This window comes from Chamaea fasciata, unplaced genomic scaffold (genome assembly GCF_029207755.1).
Source record: "Chamaea fasciata isolate MVZ Bird 193981 ecotype frontalis unplaced genomic scaffold, bChaFas1.0.hap1 SCAF_5, whole genome shotgun sequence".
NCBI lineage: Eukaryota > Metazoa > Chordata > Aves > Passeriformes > Sylviidae > Chamaea > Chamaea fasciata.
In genome coordinates, this window is record NW_027094090.1 from 56,887,987 (window position 1) to 56,913,792 (window position 25,806).

The 25,806-nt window shown below is 40.4% G+C and overlaps 1 protein-coding gene across 7 annotated transcripts in view; it reads left to right on the top strand.

Moving 5' to 3' along the window:
• The window catches only part of DGKI (diacylglycerol kinase iota), a 199,741-nt gene that overhangs the window by 147,347 nt on the left and 26,588 nt on the right, over positions 1–25,806 (top strand). For all 7 annotated transcript variants that reach the window (XM_066183827.1, XM_066183828.1, XM_066183829.1 and 4 more), the window contains 5 exons: positions 183–252; positions 2,671–2,711; positions 4,318–4,445; positions 4,995–5,120; positions 22,287–22,312. In XM_066183827.1, coding sequence (XP_066039924.1) covers positions 183–252; positions 2,671–2,711; positions 4,318–4,445; positions 4,995–5,120; positions 22,287–22,312 — 391 coding nt within the window. The remainder of the gene's footprint in view (positions 1–182; positions 253–2,670; positions 2,712–4,317; positions 4,446–4,994; positions 5,121–22,286; positions 22,313–25,806) is intronic.

Genomic DNA, 25,806 nt, shown 5'->3' on the forward strand with positions numbered 1-25,806 from the left:
TCAGGAAGAAGACCTTAATTCCACTCCAGTAATTTAATTTGGTTCCAGGGTTATATAGATTTTGCACATTGTGCAATGTCAGTAAAGCAAAATGAAAAAGTCAAAGTCTAGAAAATAGTCCTTTTTCGAGAAGAAAGAATTTGTTTGGCTTTTTAATAATGTAATTTTCATGCCCTATCCAGGACCAGGAAAGCTCTTTCCCCAGAGTACTTTCTGTTCAGAGGCTCTCTCCTAGATGGTGCTTCCTAGATGGTAAGTGCATCTCCCTTCCCTGTGCCAAGCATGCTGCCTGCTTCTGGTGTGTTTATGGAGGATAGTTCCGAGAGTATTACTAGAGAGGGGTAACTGTTCCTTCTTGTTACACTGAGGAGATAAAAAAGGAGCTAAGTGCCTCCCTTTCCCCTCTAAAAAATGAAACAGCCTTCCAGCAAACAAAATATCTGCTGTAGCTTTTTCATCCCACAGAGGGGTGTTCCTCTGAGGCAGGTTAGAAGCTTGGTTTATCAGTGTCTCTGTTGTGATGATCACACTTCATTGCATGCACTGCCCAAGCTCAGAGTGCAGCCAGTTGTGGCAATTCACTGCTGCTGGTAATGCTGAGTTCTTCACCCTGGCTTCTCCGCAGGTGCTGTAGTCTTTAGGCACTGCAGTGTTTGTGTGACAGGAAGGTGCCTCCCTTTCCTTGTAACTCTGCACTGGAGAGCTGCACTTGAATTTGACCCAAACCCTGTCAAAGCAGATGACTTATCTGGGCTTTACATCAGGCTCCAGAGCACAGGAATTAGCAGCTGAAATGGACGGCATCTGCTTTTACAAAAGCTTCAGCATGGGGAGACTTAAATTTTTAATGCTCAAAGCAAAAACAAATTCTCCTTGGCAATTTCTAATCACCCCTCCTTATCTCTCATGAGGGACATTGATAAAAGCCATAGTGAGAATCTGTTTGGTATTTGGAGAAAGCTGGATGGATAAAATGTGTTCAGTTTTTGTCTTCAGTACTTGATATTCCTGTGAAGTGCCAAAACCTACAATGCTACATCACTGTGCCCTTGTGTCAAAACTGCAGAGTGAATGAACCTGATTTCACTCACCCAAATAAATGCAAAGCAGATACAAAAAACAATCACATCTGATGAAGCACATTGTATATGATAAATACTTTTGGGGTTAGTAATATAAATTATTTGGCAATGACAAGATTCATAATACATGCTTTATTTAGTGAATTCCCCTATTTTCATGTGTTTTTCATGAGTAGCATACATTTTCCTTGAACATATTGCTAATTCAGAGTCAATATCTGTGGCCATGCATTTGATTTATAAAGAGCTCCCAACCATATTATTTTTCTTTAGATTCAGAATTTGAATTAATTCCATTAGACCAATCAAATTCAGTATATGCTTGCTATGCTCTCATTAGAACAAAGCAGCTTTTTCTGTCACATATTTTAATGTAATCAATTCTTCTTATAAGACTGAAATCCATTTTATACATTTTTAAAATATTCATTTCAAGTTAATATTTTCAATGACTACTGTTTCATTAAGCCTTATCTTTAAATTCAGCCTTTAATGGGATAGAAATATTACAGAATCAGAGAAGGTTAAGGGTTGGAAGGGTCCTTAAGGATCATCTAGGCCTCACCCACCCCCTGCCATGGGCAAGGAAACTTCTCACTACACCAGGCTGCTCAAGGGCTTACCCTGCCTGACCTTGGACATTCACATTCACAAGTTCCCTGGGCAACCTGTTCAACCAGCTCACCACTCTCACAGTAATTTCTTCCTAATATCCACCCTAAATTTTCCCTTTTTCCCATTTGTACCCCTTTCCCCTTGTCCTGTCACCACAGTTCATGATGAACAGTCCATCTTCAGCCTCCCTGTAGGCCTCTTCAGATGCTGCAAGGGTGCTTTGAGGTCTCCATGCAACCTCCTGTTCTCCAGGCTGAACAGCCCCAACTTTTTCAGTCTATCTTGGTAAGGGAGGTCCCCTTATCAACTTCACGGCCCTGCTCTGGACTTGCTCTGCAGTTCCAGATCCTTCTTGCGTTGGGGTCAGCAGAGCTGTACACAGCACTCCAGGCAGGGTCTCACAAGAGCAGAGGCAGAGAATCCCTTCCCTTGACCTGCTGGCCACTTTCCTTTTTACTGACCCCAGGATATGGCTGGCTTTCTGGGCTAAAAGTGCACTCATGCTGAGTTTTTCACCAGCCATCACCGTCAAGTCCTTCTCTGTAGGGCTGCTCTCAATCACTCCTCCACCCATCTTGTAGGTGTGGGGTTGCCATGGCTCTGGTGTAGGACCTTGCACTTTGTTGAACTCCATGAGGTTGGCACTCGCCCACCTCTCAAGCCTGTCAAGGTCCCCCTGGCTGGTATTCCTTTCCTCCAGAGTGTTCACTGCTCCACCAAGGCTGGTGTGAGTGGGGAACTCGCCGAGGGCACACTTGATCTCACTGTCCCTGCCACTAACAAAGATATTGGTCACAGTACTGATCCGAGACACACCGCTTATATGGACATAAGGAATTAACTTATGTTCTTGTAGAACCACTGTGACTTCCTTGACTGAGGGGTTGTTTTATGAGCCAGTGATGTTATGCAGATCATGTGTCCAGTCAGTCCTGCTCAGACTATTTTCTGCTGTTGTTTCTCTGTCTTGCAGCAACTTCTGCTGATCGTTTTTACCGCATTGACAGATCTCAGGTAAATCATTATTTGTTTTTTGTTTCTACAGATTTCTTGTTTTAAAGCTATGTCAAATGCAGCTTAAAATGAATTATCTGCCATTCTTCCTGTGCATTGAAAAATGTTACTCATGATGTCTGATGAGAAGCAGAAAAAAAAATTTGGGCTGTTTTTTAGTTGATCTAATTCACATTATTTCACTGAAGTCCTGTGTCTGCTGACCATCTGCCATTCTGTTTACTACCAATCTGATGTAGATCAGAATTTTCTGCAATTTTCCTTATCAAGTGTTGTTAGGGGCATCTATGTGGCACCAATTTATTTGTATTTATCTTTTCACTGGTGGTTTTAGGCACCAGAATTCTTGATCCTCTGTGTGTATGTGCATGTGCCATGAAATAACTATGGAAGTTAAGTTGTTGTTACAATTTGAGAATTATGAACAGAGATGCATAAAATATTCACAAGGAACCCCAAAAAACTGAGTATCTCTGCTGGATTCAAACCTGTGGCATAGATCTGATAATCTGAATATAGTTTCTAAAAGACACTGAAAATTTTACAGGGCTTTTGGTGTTTCTGATTTGTAGCCAGAACAGGCCAATTAGTGTCTAGTATTAAGTGCAAATTGTTGATTTCACGCTGTGCTTATTTGTATCTGGTCCCCCTGAGAAATATGTAAACTGTTTCTGAATCACATGAACATGTTACTGTTTTATAGCAAAAGCAGCTGGTGCTTTATCTCAAGCAGAAGGAGTTGTGACTTTAGTTCAGAGTTCCCATGTTCAGTGTCTGCATGTAGACACTGTGAGACTTCCTTGCACACAGTCAAATAAATGGTTGGATGTTGTAATCTGACATTGGGAAGGCAGGGGTGAAGAAGACGCTGCTACAGATTAAACAGGGCAATTTGACTCCTTTTGGCTTATTCTGCATCTCTCTGGTACTTTACACTGGTCAAGTGGTCATTTTTCACGCCTACTCCTTCATCCTGTGATTCTGTGGGGAGAAAATTAATACTGTGTGTAGGTCCCAGAACACAAACAACGGCAAATTTCCTGCCCATTTGCCTACACAGACAGGCATACTCACACTCAGTATTGTTTTTTTAAAAGACAATAAGCCTTCAGTGTCAATAACAAAAATAAAGGATTGAGAAAGAGAACTTTGGTAATGGAGATGTGAAAACATGTACAAGTGGTGGAGATCTGGAAAAGTACCCCCAAACAATGAAAAGTTCTGTCAACCATCATCAAAGAAGAGACCCGAGGTGTTGGTTGTCATTTCAAAATGCAAACCTCAGCTTTATGGGTAGACCTCCAGGTTTCATCAACGTGGCATAGTCATCAAGTAACAGCCTTTAAAGTGTAGCTGTGAGTGTGCAGCTTGCTCATGGGGGATCTTGTTTGACTAGAAATCGATGACATATTAATTGGTGACTTCTGTGGCACTGATTTTAGTGTGTGTGTGTGTGTGTGTGTGTATGAGTACACACTTAAATACACAGAGTTCCTTGAATATTCTTCAGAGACCCTGACATGCAGCCAACTCCAGGGCAGCTGGGTACTCTGAGAGACCAGTGACGCTGCAGGTTCATTATCTGTTGCTTGTGTTGCTCCAACAGGAACATTTGCACTTTGTGACGGAAATTTCGCAGGACGAGATTTTTATTCTGGACCCAGAGATGGTAATGTCTCAGCAGGTGGGGACGCCACCAGGAATGCCTGATCTGGTAGTGGAGCAGGCAACTGGGTGAGTGCTGCTGGGATCTGGTTTTCAGCAGTTCTATTAGTGGTTATCTCTTTCTGGTCCCCTTTTCTTAAGGATTGGGAGATGTGGGAGGGTGGATATTACGTAGAAACAAATCCAGCTGTGGTAATGATAGGAGGACAGTAGTGTAACATCTACTCCATTAGGTTTCCATCAGGAACACACAACAGGACTAGTGGACTTAAGCACTTTTTAACCATCTCACATCACCTGACCCTAGATTGTGCCATAAATCTCTAATGCTTGAGTTACAAATTTCACTGTGTGGTCAGAGCTCTGATTCCACTGTGTAAGGCCCTGAAACCCTTTGTGTCTAAAAATGATCATGAAGTGTCTCTGTTTCTTATCACTCTCTTGACAGACCAGAAATGCTTCTATTCATCTTTAGGAACAGCATTGTACTCATAGTGAATTAATCTATTTTAACTGGCTATGGTCTGAAAAATGCTGGGAACCAATGAGCATAAGACAGCTTTGAAGTGGAGGACACAAGGGGTGTGAATGTCTTTCTCCTCCTCCTTCTCTCCCTAGAATATCGGATCGGTGGAACCCCGCAGCTCGGAAAAGAATGCTGAGCGATAGCGGCCTTGGAAAGATTTCTCCCCACTACGAGGTACCTGACAAACAAAAGGACGCCAGCCAGACACATATGCTGCAGTAAGAGCCCTCTGCTTTTCTCTGCTTGATGATGCACTGTCCCTGTCACCACAGACAACTCCTAATGTCTCCTTTAAGCGTAATGAATTGTGCCGACAATGCTGAAATTACGAATACTTATTGCTACTTCTCTTTTGTTTCTCCATTCTGTTCTTCCTCTTTGTCTGCTGTTTTATGTTCTTACCTTTGTTTCATTCTCTGTGGCACCCTCCTCTCTTAATAAACCGAAATCCAAGATTTTGAAAGAAAATACTTTATTTTGGATGTCTGAAGTTCTAGCTAAGAAAATCTTCTTGGCAACTGGTTTGGTGAAAGCTCAAAGCATTAACCTTTAAGGCAGTTCTGGTGCAATGTGATAAAACAGAAACTTCTAGAACTGCTGCTTGTTGTCAAAGATGTAGGCAATGGTTTTCATATAATCTTGAACCATGTAAGATGGCTGTACAGTGGTTTTGATATTTTCCCCATAAAATAAATTTTTACCACCTTACTGCTATCTACTGTGTTCAGATTGATTTTAAAATATCTCTTATTCTGCTTACCTATGTTAGAAATTGTTCTCAACTTTTTGACTATTTCACTTTAGTTTTTCAAAACCATCAGTGAATCGCTACCAAAGATTAGTGGGAAATGTCTGTCAAAAATCTATTGCTGGCTTTGAAAGTTTATTTGTGTTTTGGGGTCATATTCCCCCCACCTGTCAATTATATGATGTATTTCTGGTTCTACTCTATCAGCAACACAATGGGCAGGTTTTAAAACTTAGTATAGAAAAATTAGGAATAGTGACAATTTGGTCCTTTTTTCAAATTTTATTTTTTGTCAGGCTGTGTGTGGGAGGGGGCTGCAAGGTACAGGGCAGGCAGAGCCTACAGCTCCAGGACAGGTGCAATGTGCATGGCAGGTTGTCTAGCCATGAGGCTACCAACTGGAAACTTTCCAGCCAGCTGGAAACTACTGTCAGGAGGCGATGTCATGGGAAGAAAGAGTGATCAAGGTAGCACTGCCAGGAGAAAATCACCTGGTTTTCTCCCTGAGGGATTCTGGACCAGTTCTTGATATTCTTTGCTAAGTGAAGAATGGTGAATTCAGGTTCATTTTTCCATAGACTGGAATGGCAGGGCCCAAAATTTGAAGCTGGCAAAGCTGTGAGAAAAATACTTGAACAGTTTTAGGCAGTGTGGAGAGATGGTGAGAACATGTGGACTAATTTCTTATTGATAAGAAGAATGATTTTGTTTACATCAGCATGACTGGAAATGTTTGCTTAGCTGTAACAATTACATTTGGTAGATTTATTAAGTACAAAGTAAGCTAACAGCATCGCTCAGAGTAAAGTGTCCCTGTCACTGCCTACTATGAGGAATTGTTTTCTTCTCCCTTTCTCTAAACTTTAATTGTTTTGGCTAAATTTTTCATGCCACGACTCAGTCTATGACTGATTATTTTTCTTTTAGTAAAAACTTTAACAAGAAAGCCAGTTCTTTCTGAAGACAAGATTTGTGGGAAATGTGTTCCTTTAAATGAATTTCTTTGAAATAAATAAATACAGTGTTTGTTTCCTGAGATGTGTTAGTGCTGGTAGTGGAATGAGCCTCATTGGAATGGAATTTGGGAAGCTTGACATTTAGTAAAATGTCATCATAATACCAGGGAGATATCTTTTACTGTCTTGAAAATTACCCCTGAATTTGCCCTGCTGATGAGGTTGTTCATGTACTTTGGAGACACCTTAGATTCAAGAGCTTTGCTTTCAAAAGTTTCTGTCTGTACATGCTCACAGAGGAGTTATGCTCCTCTGTGCTAAATTCAGATTGCTGACCTGCCCCCAGGTCTGAGGGAAGTGGGACTGTGCTGCTCATTAGCTAATCTCCAGCAGAAAGGAGAAAAGGGATGCAATAGTCATGGTCACATGGAGACGGGCAGGAGAAGGTGTATGAAGGAACAAGGAAAAGAAGTTGCAAGAGCCAAAGGAGTAGAAGGAAAAAGGGAGAATGTGCAAGAACTTGGGGAACAGGGTTAAAGGATGGGAGCTGTTCAGGGCACAGAGGATAACAAGGTGTCTGGGGAGTCAGCATGGGAATAATGAAAAGGAAGAGGGCGTGGTCATAGGCAAGAGATGAGTGAGACAGGCTAGGGGCATGGGGGAAGGGTCTGTGACCCTTTCTCTCAGCATACAGAATTCTGGCTTTATGTGGGTTGTTACACAGGTGGGCAAGCTCTGAAATATGTTTAGACACTGCCTCACTTGGTACCAAGGTGGAAGGTGTATGGTAAATGAATCAGGGGACCACAGTGGAGGCAGCAAAGTATTATTAAATTTAAGACAGCTGAATGATGCTCTGTAGGACTGGATTCTCTTTTCAGCATCTGTGATGGAATTTCTGAATGGTGAAGATTTACAACAAACTTTTTGTAAGTGGCCGGTTAACTCTGGGCTCCTCATTCTGTGCATGTCCACTGTGAAGTAGGTTTGGTTACTGGGAGGCCACTACAAGGAGATTTAGAAAGAGTGTGGAGGCATGAAAACTGAGAAATATGATTTCTGTTGCCTCAGGTTGCATTACTAAATGAATGGAAAGCTTATGCTTGCTTTCCCAGCTGTGGAATACTGATAATATTGCAACCTCACCTTAAAGGAGCACAGTGAGGGTAAATTTCATGGTCATGAGAAACCTGGATACTATGGGGAGACTGCCAGAGATCCTTAGCAGGACATTAATCATTTTGCATTCTGTGCATAGTTTTGGCACTGTGGAAGAAATAAATCTTGAGGTTGTGCAGTGCATATATGGGAGGATATCAAGCAGCTTTCTATTTAAACACTGAGCCAAGAGTCCAGTAGAAGAAAATAGAAAGTGGCAATGTGACTAAAAGTTGTCATAATGTTTGAGTGCAACGGGGTTGCAGTATGATCTGAGATCACAAATTTCCAAGCTTCTGGATGTTTGACTTAGCAATCTAATAAAAAATCTCTCTAGCATGGCATTTTAAAGAAAAAAATAAGTACTTTAGAAAGCACTATCATATTTTGGCAGCTAAAGCTGCTCACAGGTTCTTTGCAGAGATTTGTCCCTTCAGAAATTATTTTTCGAATAAAACTTGAGAAAAGGATTCCAGCAAAATTCCCAAACAGGAATATGACAGAGAACAGAGGAGTCGATTTCTTCTGTACACAGAACTATCATGGGTCTTCTAAGAGTCATCAGCATCCAGTGTTTTTTAGCTAGTCAGAAACATTGTACAGCTCAAAATACATTATCCTATAGCCTAGGGCAAAAATCAGGGGACTTGGTATAAGAGAAAGTGTCATACCTGACTCACTGGAAGTGCTTTCTCAGTGGCCATTTTTCTGCTAAATAGGGTATGACCACAGCTGGTCATAATATAACTTCAGGATGCTTAGGGTGCATCCATTATCACTATATACACACATATAGATGTGTATATGCATATATACACACATATGTAAAGTATTAATTTTTTATTGTATTAACTATTTAATACATAAGCATTAAAACTTCTTTAAGGTGAAGTAATTATTTCTGACAAGTGAGGAATGTAGCTAAAAATTCAAAGTTGAATGATCCCTTATATTATTTCAATAAATAAAAGCAGAGAACAGAATACGTGATCTAAAAATAATTATAATGTTAGGTGTTCCTTTTGATCACTAGCTTGTTTGGTTAAAGCATAGTGTGAACATAATGATTTTGAGGCAGGGGTCTTTCTGAGAGAAAAATTAAGCTTTTGTTTTCAATTAACTGAACTCCATGTTATTTTCAGGTAGCTGTTGATTAATAGCATTTCATGTTTTGTTCCTTATTTGATGACTTTTTGATCTGTGATGGATTGGACAGGGCATGAAACAGTGTCTTGATGCAGTAACCAAGAGCTGGGGCAGATTGTAGTTTATTAGGAACATCATTAATGTGAACACTGCACTAAAAAACCCACGTAAGGAAGACAGTTTACCAGGACTAGAGGTGCTTGATGTTGTAAAAAGATAAATATTCTGGTCTGACTGCACTGATACAGGTAATTGGACCCTTTCTTTGTACATGAGTTCATCCTATGATTAAATGGTGCAGTGAGATGCAGAAGACCTCACAGCCTGCTGTGTGTTAGTTGTTGGCCATATATTTCTCTTCTTAGTTGTTTGTCATCTTGTTATATGATGAAAGCTGGAAAACTCAATAAAATAAAAACCCCAACAGCATACAAAGAGGAAAAGGTGACTATGCCTTTGCTAAAGGTTTCATCTACATCTTTTAATTTAAGTCATAGATTTTCCCACTATTTGGGGCAGTAACCAGCACTTTTCTAGCATCTGTCCAGCTGTGATGGTAATGGGTTTCCCAATCTACTGGCTGCATTTTCTGAACAAAGTGCATGGCTTGTGAAGGGTGGGTGAAGGTTGGCCAGGATGCCATCTGGTCTTATCAGGGAGAGGAAGAAAAAATGCCTGTAGGTGCTGGAAGATGGCTGCAGCCCTTTCCACTAAATAGACATTATTTAGCTAGTAATACCATCCAGGCATTTCTTTATGAAGCAATAATAACTTAGTTTCTCAGAGGGAAGAAGAAAAAGGCTAAATGCCAAGTGTTTAACTCAACCACAAGAATCTGATCGTTGCCCAGGAAATCAGTGTGACAGTGCAGATATTACAAGGTGGTTTAGGGTATTTTTAAAAGAGAAATCTTTGTGTTTTACAAGGTGAGAAGAGCGTCAGGGACACAATTTTGCAAGTAGAAAGGAGAAAGATTCTCATTAAGTCGAAGTTTAGAGAACATAAAGGCATAATTCAGAAAATGCTAAGCAGGAACTGCTTAGTGACAGTGAGTCTTTAAAATTTCAAAGCTTGGTAAGGGCTTGAGGAATCTAAGGTTTTTCCTGAAAAATGTTACATTGGAAAGTTCAGCATCAGCTCCTAAATAGGCAGAGTAGTCTACCCTGGTGTTTTTGATAGAAAAATCTGAATTAATTTTCAGGTTCAGATTTAGCTCAAGCTGCATGTATAAAATTACACTGCAAGAGTGAACTGCATATGTCTTAATCAGGTATTTGTACACCTGTAAGAATTACTCCCCATCTTCCAGATGAGGCTCCATGAGTACTGATTGCTATCAAACAAATTTTATTTTAGTGAAGGTGTAAATCACCATTACCTTTATTGTACACTCCTGTGTAGTTCTTATAATAGAACTTGAATATTACAGAGTGCAGTGTGTGTTTTTTGCTCAACTCTCCCATTTCTTTCTCTTATGTTGTCTTGGGTACTTTTACAAATAGCTTGTAAGGCATCTCTCTCACTTCCTAAAAGTGAAGCATGAGAGATTTGCTGAAAGCAACTCTTCCTCTCGCTAGTAAAGTGATGTCCAAAAGGCGGGGTTTTCAGTGGAAAGGAAGATGTAGACTCAAAGAAGAGGGAAAGCTTTATAAAGAGGACTTAAAATTATTCTGAAGAAGGTAAACATGGGTTAAATAGGGAAAGAATTTTGAAGAAAGCAAAGAAAAAAAAATTATAAGAATACAGCAAAGGAATGATTGTTTGGTGGGAAAACAAGTTCCCTTCGTGAGACTGAGTGTGAAAAAAGCGATGCATTTTGGTGTGGAGTCTGGTCCTGTATTTTTGTCACCATGATGCAATCACAATACTTAAAATTTCATACACATCCCAGATAGAAGCCACAATTTATCCACCATTCGGCAAACCTTTCTTCAGTTCCTCCATAAATCTTCCCTTACTTCCACTTATGAAGAATTCTTTGAGAAGGATGGCACCTGTTCATTATTTTTAGTCTAGTGCACGGGTGTGGTGAACAATGCCATGTATTTTAAACTTCGGTTGTGAACATGATTTCTATATATACAGCAAGTTCTTAGCCATGTTCATTGTTTTGAGAAATTTTTAGTGGGGAAAAATGCAAGGATTATTCAGGGACTCCTGGCCAAGTCTGATTAGTAGACACAGCTTGACTCAGCTGTAGAAGAAACAGATTTGGGAGAGGAAAACTGTGCTAAAATGAGAGAGAATGGAGAAGAATTTCATTCTTAAATACCTTTGCAGAGACTGGCCTGCATGAGATATGCTCTCGGTTTGTCCCGAGTGAGTAAAACATGAGAGCAGATGCTCTCAGCTCAGGATTCAAAAGACTTTGTGCTATTTCAAGCTGGAGTGGTCCCATCTCAGGGATGGTTCTGGGTATGGAGAGATCCTGGCATTTATTTCTGATGTCTGAAGGCAAAAAAGCAGGACAAAGGAGAGTGTTTGCACATACAAGCTCTGCTAGGTCAGGGGATGAGCCACAGCTCTGTGATGATCGCATGCACTGGACCTGAGGGACCTTTGCAACAGGGAGAATCAGTTCTGGAAACTATTCAACACAAACTTCCAGCAACTTCTGGTGTTACCTTTAAGTGATTGCATGCAGGCAAAACCTTATTTAATAATTTCTTCCTCTGTTTTCATTAGTAGAATTTTTATGTTGCTACTGTCAAGTCTGGCCTTATCTACAGAGAACTGAGCTGTAGAAAATTCATGGGTTTAACTTAAAATTTTCTGCAACAGTCATTAGTAATTGGTACTTACGCATCATCCTGACAACCCCAGCCCAGTAACACTGAGCTTTAAGCTTTTGCTTCTGCTCTTGTTACCCATAATTGGAAAAGGAAGAAATCAGAATTTGGTTTGGATTTGCACGTCTATAACCTTATTTATGTATGTGAATGCAATGCAGACTGTGTGTTTTCTTCAAGAATGAAGTCTCCAGCCTTTGCTCTTGAGGCAAAGGGGTTGTAATAGCAGTAGGCACATGTGAGGCGGGTTCGTGCATCTGCCTTCGATAGATGGCAGAAATAGAGCACATCCTGTACTGTATCCTGTACAGTGTTATTTTTCTCATCAGTACTTATTACCAATACATTTTATCATTCAGCATTTAGCTCCCCAGAGTGGATTGGGAGAGATTTTAGCTTCCTCTTTTCTCACCAGCCTGCCCCCTCTTAATGACTTTTGTGGCATCTCAACACCTGATGCACAGCTGAGGAAATTCACCCTGCTGACAAATTATTTTGACAGACAGTAACATGCAAAACACTCCCACACACGATGAGACTACAAAATTACTTATTTAGAGAGATCTTGCTTCTTGACTGGTATCCGACTTTCCAAAAGGGAAATGCAAGCAGTCCAGCTCTTCTCGTCTCCTTGTAGCAACTTCAAGAGGCAGAATGCACATGTGCTTGACAAAGGAATCATCTTACCTGAATGCTAATAAGTCAACTACCACCTAGCTTGAAAATCCCTTCTGAATATTTCCAGTAGATAAAGGGGCAAAGTCAAGTTTTCCATATGGAATGTAAGTTTTTATTTTGGAGTTGCATTTAAAGGATAAAAAATGATGTTAAAGTAGAGATAACTGGGTACCTTGGTTTCCTTTAAGTGGTTTACCATAACAGCTATTAATCTCCTTTCCGCTCTCTGGCTGATAGCCAAGACTGAAGCAGTAGTCTCTTTTCTCTTTTTTTAGCAACTGTGTTCTTTTTCCCTTTTGCTTCCATCCTTGCTTGCCTACTTTAGTCCTTGATTTGCAAAGCAGGATCTTCTGTGAAAAGTAAAACAGCTTTACAGCAAAGAAGACAGGAATATATCAAGAAAATATCTTCTTATAATCTCCTTTTCTTTTTGTCTGGGCAAAACAAAATGACATTTGGTAATATAATTTTTAGGGCCTACTGCTTTCCATGCAAGCATTGGACATGTAGTGACTGTACCTGGCAGGAGCAGGGTTGCAAGAGTGGATCTGACAATGCCCCTGTAGAAAGTGAATATCCCTCTCTCCAGCTTTATGGACTGGAAACAACAGACCTACAGTCCCCAGTGACATTAAAGGCACTGGAAAACAGGACGGATGGGTTTACTGGGGTGATAAAGGATGATTGACAGAAAGATATATTCTTCTGGGTATCCTTTCAGCACTGCTATAAATATAGGTCAAATATTTTCCAGCGAGGCAGACTTAGAAGCCAATCAACGTTGGAAAAGTTGTCCACCTTGTAGTTTTAGACTTGTATGTCTATATTTATGTGGACTTCTTACTCATTTGTTAGAGTTGAAGTAAGAAAAAACCAACCAAAACAACAAAAAACAACCCCCAAACCTCCCAGCCCTAGTTTTCTGAGCATTTCACAGGAATAGCAAGCCTGTGTCCATGCTCTGTCCTTGCCATAAGGAGCTGCCATCTGCTTGGAGAGGAGACTGGTTCTTAATGTGTTCTCACTCAGTACCAAGCTGTCTTATCAAAGCCAAAACTAGTAAGCTTCAGAGCCTTGGTAAGAAACACAGTCCTGTACATGTGTTACACACACATTGGGCTACATGCTGTGTTCAAGCTTTCACACCTGGACATCTCATTATATGCATTCAGACTGTATTTCTATTCCTGTTCATATCCCTATGTTCTGGTTTAATAGGTTTTCAAAGAGAATAGAAATGTAATTTGGTAAAATAGCTGCTCTAAACTGTCACACAGAGGTGCTAGTTTGCCTGAGCTGACTGTGTTAAACTAAAAAAAGCCAAACCTTTCCATAATTCTTCAGATATCTTCTTGTTTGTATTTCTGCCGTGGCTGAAAACTGGGAAATGTCAAAAAATATTATGCCACAAAAACCTAAAGACAAAGGATAGTTGTGTGAAAATAGGTCATCTCTTGAGGTTTGCAAAGGGGTATTTTAGACCTGCAAAGATCAGTGTTTGGGTGAGGCTGGGAACGATATTCTGACATGAGCCTTCACTTGACTCATGGAACAAAAAGTGAGATTTTTCGCTGGGGCTGCTTGGAAAGTTCATTGTTTCCCAGGTAGTGTCTTGGTATGGCTGCTCTGCATGGAGCTGCCCTTTCTCTTCCATGTGTAGTGTGAGAGTCTGAGTCCCCTGGCTCTGGGCTTGTATGTCAGGGTGTAGGAGGTACAGTGTCTCTTTAACATGCCTGCCAAAAGACTTGGGTCAGCAGAGAAACTTCTGAAAGCTTAAAAGCATTCAATTTGTCCATGCATGCCTGCTGCTCCTCTGCACTAGGAAAGGACCACTAATACCCACAGCTTTGTCTTGGTAGCTGAGACAGAGTGTTTAGCAGTGCTGGCACAGAGGTGTGTGCAAGGGAGGGAAATACATGGGGAGCAGGGCCATAACAGAGAGCCTTGCTGAGGTTCTGGCAGTGCTGATGTCCATGGGCAAGCAGGGACAGATGGACCTGGCTAAATTATGCCAAGAGCTGAAATCAGGGAGCCAGAGGTGGCTTGGAGCCAGTGTAACCCTGAATCCTAGATTCCTGTTTCTGTGCCAGACATCTAAAAGTGCAGCACAAAAGCCATATCTGAAGCTCCCAATAGAAGTTTTATTCTCCATCAATTAGTCTATAGCAGGAGTGTAAACAACTCAGCAGTTCTTCTCTGCCTAGGATCTGCGTGTTATGTATATTAACTAAGGTGATTTTTAAATTTTTAGATTATTTTTTAAAAGGTGGCAGGAAAGTGAGGGTTTCTTTGTGCTTAGCACCTGTGCAAACCAGGCCACTTATTTTTTTAACAGAATTGCAAGAATCTGCTTCTGATGGATTCATATGTTTCAGGAAAAATGCTGTTTCTCAAAAGTGGCTGGTTTGCATTGTTGTTGCAAACACACCATTTTGGGTAGCTTCTGAATTGTTTAGAAACCCAAAGTGGCCAAAAATTATTTGGTAGTATCTCAAGACACCAAGCAGCTGATGTGCTTCACCTCCATCTAGCCTGTGGGCCAAGTGGAGATGTGTCTTATGAACCAGGTTGTACCTGAGGCACTCAAAATGGGCTGGTCATGGCATTGTGCTTAGCAAATTTCTTTCTCTGGATTAAATAAAAGTTGAAGTCCTAACAAAATGACCTCTGCTTTAATCTTTTCCTGGAAGAAGTAAAAGTGCACTGATGTGTTGTTGAGGAAAAGGCAGATGTTTTATTACCTAAAGGATATGCTTTTATTCTCATGTAGAATGTTAAGGAAGTGCATAAACGTAGCCACTTTAACTCCTGTTCCAGATCTTGATAATTACCTGTGTCAAACAACATCTCATCCCTTTACCTCCAGGTTGTTGTTTCACTGAAGCATTCCATGGTGTGCCTAGATCTCACTTTCTATAGATCAGTGAGGATTTTTAAGATTTAATGAAGTTCTGGAAATGGAAAAATAACATTTAAAAGAAGCTGCGATAAATCCCTCTTTAAAATAAGTTTCTTGCATTCCGCTGATTTTGGTGCCATGTGATGATAAGAGAAAAAAAGGCCAAATATTTAAAAAAAAAGACAAATCAAAAAAACCCTAAATACAAACAAACTGTGAGCATCCTACAGTTATCCTGCTGCTCATTGGGAAATACATTCTTTTTCAAGTAAATACCAAGCCAAGCTTGCTCAGGTCATATTTTGAGGTAGAACTATCACTTAACCAAAATGAATTTCATAGAATGTTTCTGTATCCTTCTTCTCCTTTTTTAAAATTAGGGCTTGGTGCGTTTGAGTTTATATCTGATTTTGCAATAAAATCTTCCGTTCCCTTTTTAAGCAGCAATTCCCAGACAGCTCCTCTGGGTGTCAGTACAGCTTCAGATATAGCTGCATTGTGGTGTTACAAGCCTTCATTCAAACATTCCACAGTGGACAGAGGAATGGTAAGAGATAAAAAGTTAAACAGTGTGAAAAAAGATATGTGACAATATAAGGGACCCTGATATGCCTGAGACCCAGCATGGAATGCATCTGAGCTGCCCTGGTTTCCCTAAGAAGCATCAATTACTTTCCTGTATGTCAGACTGCATGTGAACAGCCTGAGGCAGTGATTGCTATGCAGGTAGAGACAGAGGCTGCTGAAGGAAGTTACAGAGATGCAAGAGGGAATACTGATCTTTTCCTTTAGCCGGATTAAGAAAGAATAATCTCTCCAGTGTTTGTCTCTGGATTGCCATTACACATTACAGGACATGTCCAAACAGATTTCTGCATACTAATAAATAATTTCAATGGAATTTCTTAGATCCAGGGGGTTTGCTGGTCAGTGTTTTCCCATGTGTGTGAGACAGTATGGCCATTGTCTATGAGAAATAGTTGAGAGGAAAGAATGGCAGGAAAAATTGAGTTGTAAAACCAGAAAGTTTTGTAGAGAGACTTAAAGAACTGCAGAAAACCTTGGGTTGGGAAGGACTCTGAAGGTCCTCTAATACGAATCTTCAGAATAGATCCAGCTAGATGAAGCCTTTCAGAGCCTTTTTCAGATGAATTTTGAATATCTGCAAAACTGGAGACTCAACAATTTCTTTACACAGCCTGTTCTTCTCTTTGATCATCCACATGGTAAAAATTTTTTTCTCCTAACATCCCATGTGAATTTCCCATGTGCCAGCTTGTGACTGTTGCTTCTTTCTTCATGCAGACCCTGTCTTCTCTATGCTTTCCTGCTGACTAGTTAAAGGCAGCAATTAGGTTTTGCCCAAACTTTCTCTTCTTACTGAACAAACCCAGCTTCCATAGCCTGTCCTCCTGTGCCCGCACCACCTCTGCAGCCCTTTCTGGAACTCAGTCCAGTTTGTTCATGCCTGTCTTGTTCTCAAGGCTCACAAATACTGAGAGTCCAAAATCACTTGCATCTACTTCATGGCTCTGCACTAGAGAATACAGCTCAGTGTGTCACTGGCCCTCTCTGTCACAATGAACTCTGCTGACAGATGTTCAGCTTGTACTCTGCAAACATCAGGGACCCTTTCTGAAAAACTGTGCTCAGGTGTTAGACCCCCAGCCTGTCTTGTTGCGTAGGTTTACTCCTCCTGTAGTGCAGGACTTTGCAATTTGCCTTTGCTAAACTTCCTAACTTGCTGTACTTCTCCAGCCTCTGATGGTCACTCTGAGCTGGGAATGTATAGGGTCAAAGTGAAAGTGTGGGGAAGCTCTCAGAAATTCTTAGACTTTTATTTTTCATCAAGTGGCATCGTAGAAAATGGTGATGCTGAGACTGAGCATTATCTGGTCAGGGACCAGGAAAGCAATCAGTTCTGCCGTTCTACCAGTAAAATGGTGTGCTGTTTGCAGCTGGGGCTGCAGGGGACTCACACTTACAGAGGCATTGATACAAATTGCTGTATGAGAGGGTTTCCTCACCTGTGTTTTTTAAAAATACTTGATGTGCTAAAAATTTTCTTCATTTGCAATCAAAGGATATGTGAATAAATCCCAACAGGGATGCCATTTCTTCTGAAGAGATGCACTTGCAAAATGAGAAAGAATGGGCTTGACAGCTCTTCCTCTCCCCTCATCACAGGCAGTTATTGTCAGACTGGATTAGAAAGTTTGCAGAAATACATTCCTTAAGAAGGAAAAAAGTGGAATGGTCATAAACCGGAGTAGAATTGCTGCATAGAGATTGTTACTTGGCCTTTAAATATTAAATGGCTGGTTTTAAATAGGTCTGGTGCAGATGGTTTCTGCTACAGGTTTATTGATTAAAATAGCTGCTTTACTTCAGCTCCAAGTTTGTTTCTCCAGAGGCTTTTGTCTTCATGAATAATGTACTCATTTGCTGAAATTTTGTTGAATTCACCTCTTGGAGTCTGGCTGTAAATCTCTAGGTTCCTAAGTCTCAGTTGACTAGGCTCAAAATTGTGACATTCCCTGCACTTCCCTCCTTAGAAATGACTATTCCTTCTTCCATCCATCTAGTGCTGAACAAACCTAGTGTTTGCACATTGAAGAGTGCACTTGGAAACAGCTCTGACTGTTTGGCTCTTTGAGAGAGGCTTGTATGATTCTGAAGGCTGCCTTAGCTGTAGTGAGGATTAGATTTCTGCAGCAATTCATCCAAACCCTGCAAGAGTGAGTGGAAAAATTCCAGTGAGCTTTGGATCAGACAGTGAACTTGGAGGCCTGTTGTGGTTTTAGGTGGGCAGGTCTCATTGCCTTCAATATTGTAAGTATTCCAATTTGCTGGATGCATCAAGTGTATGTATGATCAGGATTTTCTTTACACCATTTTTATGTTTTTTTAATACATTTCTAAATATGTGTACCTTGATTTCTGGAAGATGCTTATGGATTTACTGTTAAGTCCAAAGGATATTGCTTTGCTTGTGTAAGGGGTGGTGGAACAGACCTTGAACAGCTTCCCTTTGCAGGCTGAGGCTTGCAAGTTCTGTTTTGCCTCTGAGCTGAGTTTGCCGCTCTGCAAGGGGAGAGCACTGCTGTAAGAAAGGAGAGCTATGACCAGCACAGAAAGCAAACAGAGGTGATAAAACCTTTCTTGACAATGTGCTTTTCCTTCTCCTCCCTTCTGATCCTCTTCCCTATCACAGAAATATGTCTTTACTTGAACTATCTGCTACAACAATAGCTCTTTGTAAAACCAGAGCAGAAAGAAAGTCAGATTAAAGCCTTTGGTGAAAATATGTGAAATCAGGCTCCTCAGTTTCATTTATGCATGGGAAAATAAATATCACTGTTAGTAGAAGAGATAATTGAATCTCATGACTCTGGAAATGTAGCCAGTCACAGACAATCTGTCCTGCCTTTACTCTCTTGGGGAGATGGTGACCCTTTCTTTCTACAAGTTAATTCTACACCAAGATAAAACCAGAAGAAAAACCCAGTGGATGTGTGTGTGTGTGTGTATATATATGTATATATATATATGTATATATATATATGTTATTCAATTCTGAAATGGCCATGAACAGGATATTGCAGTCCCTGAACCTTTTCCTGAAGATCTTTTCTGTTTTGTTTAACCAAATGAAAATCTCTTCAAGATGTCATTTGGCAAAGCGTTTTGACCCAGGTGAGACCACAGATCTTGACAGCATATTAGTTTTCCTGAAGTATCTCTGACTTGCCTCTAATTTTTTTTTGAGGCATGGAGGCTGTGAAGATGATAACTTGCTTCTTTATGACAGCAAAACACATAGCCAGGATCATACTGGGAGGGTAGCTGACAGGCACTAGACAGATGGTTCCTGTGTGGATGTTAGCAGATGAGAATCCTCTTTTCTTGGAACACCTGTCTGGTGACCAGTGCTGCCACAGTATATCTCTCACACTTCTTACAGACCTGAGAGAAAGATGTGTGACCGGAAATATGAGCATCTACTGGATTGTTTTTTCCTGTCGGGAAAACCCTCTGTGGCTGTGGAGCGAGGGGATGTGGTTTAGAGCAGGTCATTAGGCTTTCTCTCTTTCCTCCCCTAGAGCCTGTCATGAGCATGGGGTGGACATGTCAGCGCATGAAATGCCCAATTCTATTTAGTGTGGAAGTTTCTGCAGTCTCACTTCCTTCCATCACAGCTATGAAAAAGACTCCCCTTGGTGTATTTAGGACAGGACTTGAGCAGTTAGGAAAGCCTCCCCCTTGCTAAATTGTATGGCCTGGAATTGTAGGAGGATGCTGAAAGTCCTCTCCACTCTTTGCCAAAATACTTCATGTCAGTAGTGGAACAAAGGAAGCCCAGTTTATTGTGGTTGAGCCTTTGGTACCTGCAGTGGTGGAAGCTCTCATTGAGGCTTTTCCTGTGGCTGGGATATTCAAAACCTTTCTTTGTGGCTTTGCTGCTACATCAGAAAAGTTGAGCTTATGCTCTTTTGTTTCCTGCTGCGTGAAAGCAGGTATTGACTCTCTGTCAACTAACAAGGGATGAAATGAGCCAACAAGCTCAGAGTTTATCAGGGTGAGACAGAGAGGTGCATATGTTCACATTGAGATACTGATATGAACCCGATGAAACTGATATAAATAAGGTTATATAAGTCTTGTTTTCTCAGGATACCAGGCTACACAGCTACTTGATGGATCCTCTCAAATAAAAGCACATATAGTAGGATTAGTAGTAATGTTAAATTTCTTACAAGCACTGTATTCAAGGTATGCAACAAAGCAAAAAAGGTAGCAATATTTTGAAAAATATATGATCATTTTAGGCACACAAAATATACATAAACATATTTTTCATCCTTTCCTTCAATCAATGTTTTAATTGGGAAGGCGTTGGTATTGTAATAGTGTCTCTCCTTTGTTGATGCTTTAAAGAACAAATAACATCTGTTTTACCAAGCATAAAGAAGAACCAAATTATAGGAAAATCTGTATTGTTTATTTTATTGTTTCAAGTAAAGAACAGAAAGGTGATGAAACTGGGCAATTAAGAAACAAAACAAAGGAATAAATTCTGCTGATGCAGTGGAATACTGCATTAGCAAGGGGTCAAGAGTCAGGATACGTGAGCCAAGGAACTTTGCATGACTCTTGCATGCAAAAATACTTTCAAGTATCTAAAATTTTTCACCTCTTGATATGACCCATCTGCATTGTTTAACCCTGTAGAAAATGCATTGGGTTTTGATCTTCAGACAGGGTTCTGAGAGTAGTTAAGGACAAAAGTCTGTAACTACCTGGTCAAAGCAGGACAGTTCTGGTGGTGCCTGCTAAATCCTTTGGGTGACCTGCATTCCTGCTGTATTTCCACACACATGGCTGAAGGGTGAGGGCATAACAGGCCTGGCTGGCAGCAGAGCAGGATGCATGCTTAGGATGTTCAGCAGCAATCAGAGCCTTTAATGGGACTAGAGGTTTAATTAATTCTGATCCATACAGACACATTGGCCTCTTGTGCAGCCAGAATCCTAATTAGGCAATCAGATTTTTTTCCTTTCACAGTGACCATTGCTCCAGCTGTGCTCTAACTCTTTGCTCTCTTTATTTGCAAATCTCTCTCTATTTTGCAGCAAAAAAATTTACATACTTTGGCAGGAAAGCTTCCTTCTTTTCTTTTGATTTTTTCCTGTTTGCATCTACATATTTGCATATTTGCTTCTGATGTTCTATAATACCTCAACCTTAATTTTCAAACCCTTGTTATGGAACATGATCATGGCTCCTTCCTCAGCTCCTTTATTCCTCTAACCCAGGGTTCCTTCACTTCTTTTCTGCCCTCAGCCCCTGCTGACTCAGTTAAATATACATGTGCTCTTTTCCCCTTTGTTCCTTCTTTTCCCTTCACCCCTCTGTGGCTGCTTTTCTTATGTTGGCTTTGATCTGTTTGCTGTCAACACTAACATTTTTAAATCTTTTCTAATTTGTTATTTTTGTACATTGTTGTGAAATTAAATATCTTGGAAAGGAAACATGGGTTACCACACTCACTGCAGGAACAAACTCATTGTTACTGCAGGAACAAACCCTTGGGAGGGAAGGCTGTGTGTGAAACTGAAATGTCTGCTGGGAAAGTGCGGAGGAATGGCCCAGTCCACTGGACTGTGCTGTCAGCCTGGTCTAAATAATGAAGGTACATCCCAGATTCAGCTCCACGGTTAGCCTCAGTTTTGCTAAGCCATGCTACTATAGCAAAGGGAAAAATGGAGGGCCAGTACTTCTGTGTTCCTTTGTTCTGAGCAAAACCATGAAGAGTGTGATCTTTAGTGATGGGAACTGGGACGCAGATCCCTGGAATTCACTGGGGTTCTTCTCTTTATCAGGAGGGACACTGAGTGGTCACCTGTGCTTTATAAGTCTTCCCTCTCTTGGGGTATTATCAGAATCCTAATCCACCGGTTAGGATATCCTATAACTCTTGTGTTGCTGCTGATATGTTGCTTTTTTTCTGTACTCACAACTGTCCAGATTTTTTTTTTTTAAATCTGTTGTGTTACTTTTGTGAAGATGGCATGAATTGTTATTAATTATGACTACTATTTTATGATTACCACTACACTGACAATGGCAAAAAAAAAAACACGGCCACTGTAATGCCTGCGAGTTTCTGCCAAGATGTAATTTCCTTGACCACTCCTAGTTGTGAGGTTTTCTCCTGGCAGTGGTAGTAGCAGATGAGTTTCTGCCAAGTATCTACAGACAGTCTTGGCATCAGTCCTCATGGAGATGGCTCCATATGGTCACTCTGGCCTGCAGAATCTGCTGCTATATGGCCTGTTCAGCTCTATTTTTTTTTTTTTTTTGTCAGATGCTTTTCAGTCCTCTCTTCTAAGGAATAAAGAATATAAGCTTCAGATTACTCCATATCCCATTCTCCAGTCTGAGACTGAACTTTATTTGTGACCTTTTTTTTACCAAAAATTGACTGGATTTTGTTGTTTTTATTCCAGGTCACCGGTTTCTTCAGAAGATCAAGGTAAGATCTGTTTTATAGATACTATCAGCATATTAAAAATGAGACCAAAGACTAGAGAGTAAGCTCTGTTTAACACAGTTGTGGTGGAGAAAATGCTTTTTATAAAAATGAAACTTTGATGTTGATGAAACTTTATTTCACCCTTAGACATCAAGTGCTTGATCATTTAGTTAGTTTAATTGGGACTGACAGAAGTTGTTATTTGTAAAATGAATCTCACTTAATCAAATGGAACTACTGCAAGAGTTTACAGTCTATTCATCCAAATGTGTGGAGCTTCACCTGTGGAAAATGATGCATGGCTTAAAGGACGAAACATGTTTTTTGTAAAGATAAGCACATCTTTTATGACTCTCATCTTTGTCACTGAGAGGAGAGCGCACTGTTTTACAGGCTTGAACACTCATTATCTTGGGCTGCCAGTAAAGTCAGTTTAGTAGGACAGTATGGAATTTAATGCAGCTAGGCTCTTCTATATGGAAAAACCTCATGACGTGAGTAGCACGACTGGCAGGTTATGGCAATATTCTTGCTGTGAGGGAGACTTGAAGAATCTGATCTTTCCCTGTGGACTAAAGATGGAGTTTGTGGTGACCAGCTGCCTAATAACGTGGCAAACTTAAGTCCATCTACAGTACATCAGTACATGGCTACATTGGTACTGAAATCCAGGGGCATACTGTGTAGAGGTGGTAGTTGCACTGTCAGAGTTGCATAAGGAGTGAGGAACAAAAAAAGGGAGACTGACTGAGAAGAGAAAGTTCATCATGTGGCTCTGAACTGGGAATACTATTTTGGTCCAAAAAAGAAATATCTATTTTCCTCAGGCACCCAATTTGTATACAGTCACACAATCAGAACATTTTCTGGCCATTACCATAAGCATTACTCAGGAAAGGTCCAGATGGGAATAGTAAGGACTATTGCAAATGGAGGTGTAAGGAGGTCTGAGCCTGGAAGTGTGTCACTAAACTATGTTCACATGGAGTGTGGAGTGACTAGTTAGGTATCAACCTACATTGTCCTTGGCTCCAGCCAATGTTTTCAGTCCAGTATAATGGTTGTCAAACATATTGTCATTAATAAACTCTCTTCTATCTCCTTGGCAAGTCCTTTCTCAGTAACGAAAGTTGTAAAGAAAGCCATAAAAATGAACAAACACACAAGACCAAAGACATATCTGGCCCATCTAGTCCATTCCCAGTGTCTGGAAGCAGCCGATCCTGTGACAAATAAAAGTATGAGACTGGCAGAAGTATACAGGTTTAATTTCCTGGTGTGCCCCATTAGATTTTTATGATTTGCAGCTCATTGATTTTGTGAACCAGATGGAGTTTTCCTGTTTAATAGTTCATCTGCTTTTTACCATGACCACAGCTTCTAATATGCATTACAGGACACTTGTGAGAAGTTAACAGTATACCTCATGTCTCCAACTCTCAGAAGAGATTTGAAATCATTATGGTCTAATATAGTATTTCAGGACCTGGATTCAAGCTGCATCTCAGTGCATAAACTTGTTAGTGACAGGCTGCTCTTGCTATTTAATTTCCCTTGCATTTACTCTATTGCTTCATCTTTATCTATTAATGGAGCAACAGACGGTGTATATGCATTTCCTTGTGTATCTGTAAAGGTATATGCTGTCAGAATGCTTTCCTTCTTTCCACTATTTTTATACTATTCTAGTTTTTCACAAAACCTTCCTGTTTGCCATCTACCATCTGCTGCCATGGTTTGGCTTTTCAGATTTGATCAGCATCTCTGAATAGCCTCTTCTTCCTTGCCTTTCTTCCCTTTATCTCACAAGCTACCTCTTCTGAAACGCAGGGTGAAAGGCCTTGACCAATTAGTGACATGATAGTGCCAGTTATTAGAAGTTTTGTGACCATGGAGTATCTAACTGGGTTTGTCATCCATATAAATACGTAGGAGCTTCTCTCAAGTACAAAAGATTTCCCATTCTCCAGTGACTGTTCGAAAAGAAGGGTCCAATACCTGGATTTCTTCTATTCCACTGTGCCAGCTACAGACCATGGTAAATGGGCAGAGTACAAAAAGGAAAATGTGAAAAAAGTGCTGCAACATAAGCTCTTCAGAGTCTAGAAGGTTCTCGGTCCACTGAGACTCTATGTGTGGAGGCATCTCAAATTAGCCTTAGATCTCAAATCTCTTATCTAAATAAAAAAGAAGGTCCATGAGAGAGCTGAAAACGTATCTCTGAATTTCCTGTCTTTTATAGTGTTTATGCAGATGTCTCCTGGCATATTGTTCTTGGAGTATGTATCTTGGAATCAGTTTTGGGACTTATATGTCCATTAATAATCAGTACTCAACTGTGTACATATTCAATATGTTAAACACTTTTTTTTTTAATAAGACAATAATGTATTGGGCTACATAGTGAGGAGAGGAATAATGTATCCCCACTGTACCTACATTCTGTCCTGTATTACAGCTGCTCTTCCCTATTATGGACATCATTCTAGTACGGCTTTTCTGATGATGTGATAAGTCGATTATTACTGAGAAAAGACTCTTTCTCTGTTGTGTTGGATCTTTTGTTTTAACCTTCCTCTTGGTTTCTGATCTTTGTTTTGTCTACTTTAATATCCAGTTTTTGCTTTTTCTTCTACTGTTTCTCTGTGGTTTTGTTTTGGGGTTTTTTTGTTTTGTTTTGTTTTTTTGTTATAATCATCCTCTTCTTGCTTTTTAAATGACTCTTTCCCATTGACCACAAGGTTGCATTCTGAGCAGACTTTTGCATTGTGTCCCTCACCTTGGTTTCTGAATGTTTTGCTTCTGCTCCAGTGTGGACTGACTGCTACAAGCACTACTGGAAAACAGTAACTGTAGCATCTGTAGTGTTCTACAGACTTGCACCAGAATTAGCATCTAATGTGAGTGGCACTTTCATTAATCCCTGACAGGACAATGCATTATGCTGTCTTGACAAGTGGGTGAAGATAAAGCACCATCTGCCTGGAACTGGGCATCTATTGAACAATTGTAACTGCACACAATGCTCCTTGTTGTGGACACGTGTTAAAGGCACCTCTATCAGTTACAAAACAGAGCCATTTTAATTGGCACAGAAAGGGAAAGAGCACTGCTAGAAAATCCAAAGCTTCAAAAGAAAAAGTACCCAAAGCCTCTTAAGGTTTGTGTCTTTGTTCTTGGTACAGGTAGCTAGGAAATAGATAACTAAAGAGTGAAATCCATCATCTTTTCTTTCTTTCTTTCTTTCGTTTTAATTACCAAAAGGAGTAGACAAAACCCCTAATCCTTAAACACTCTAACTGATTGACAAAACGATACAAGCCAAGCAAATCCTAAAGCACCCTAGTTTAGACAGGGTATTGACGACTCTGAAGGATGACCTGTTCTGTCAGGTAGGCGCCGGTGCAGCTACATGCTCTGCAGCATGGAAATCAGTGGTTTTCTTTGGGTGTTGGGGTTAGATGAGACTCAAAAAAGGGCAAGTGTCAGGCCCA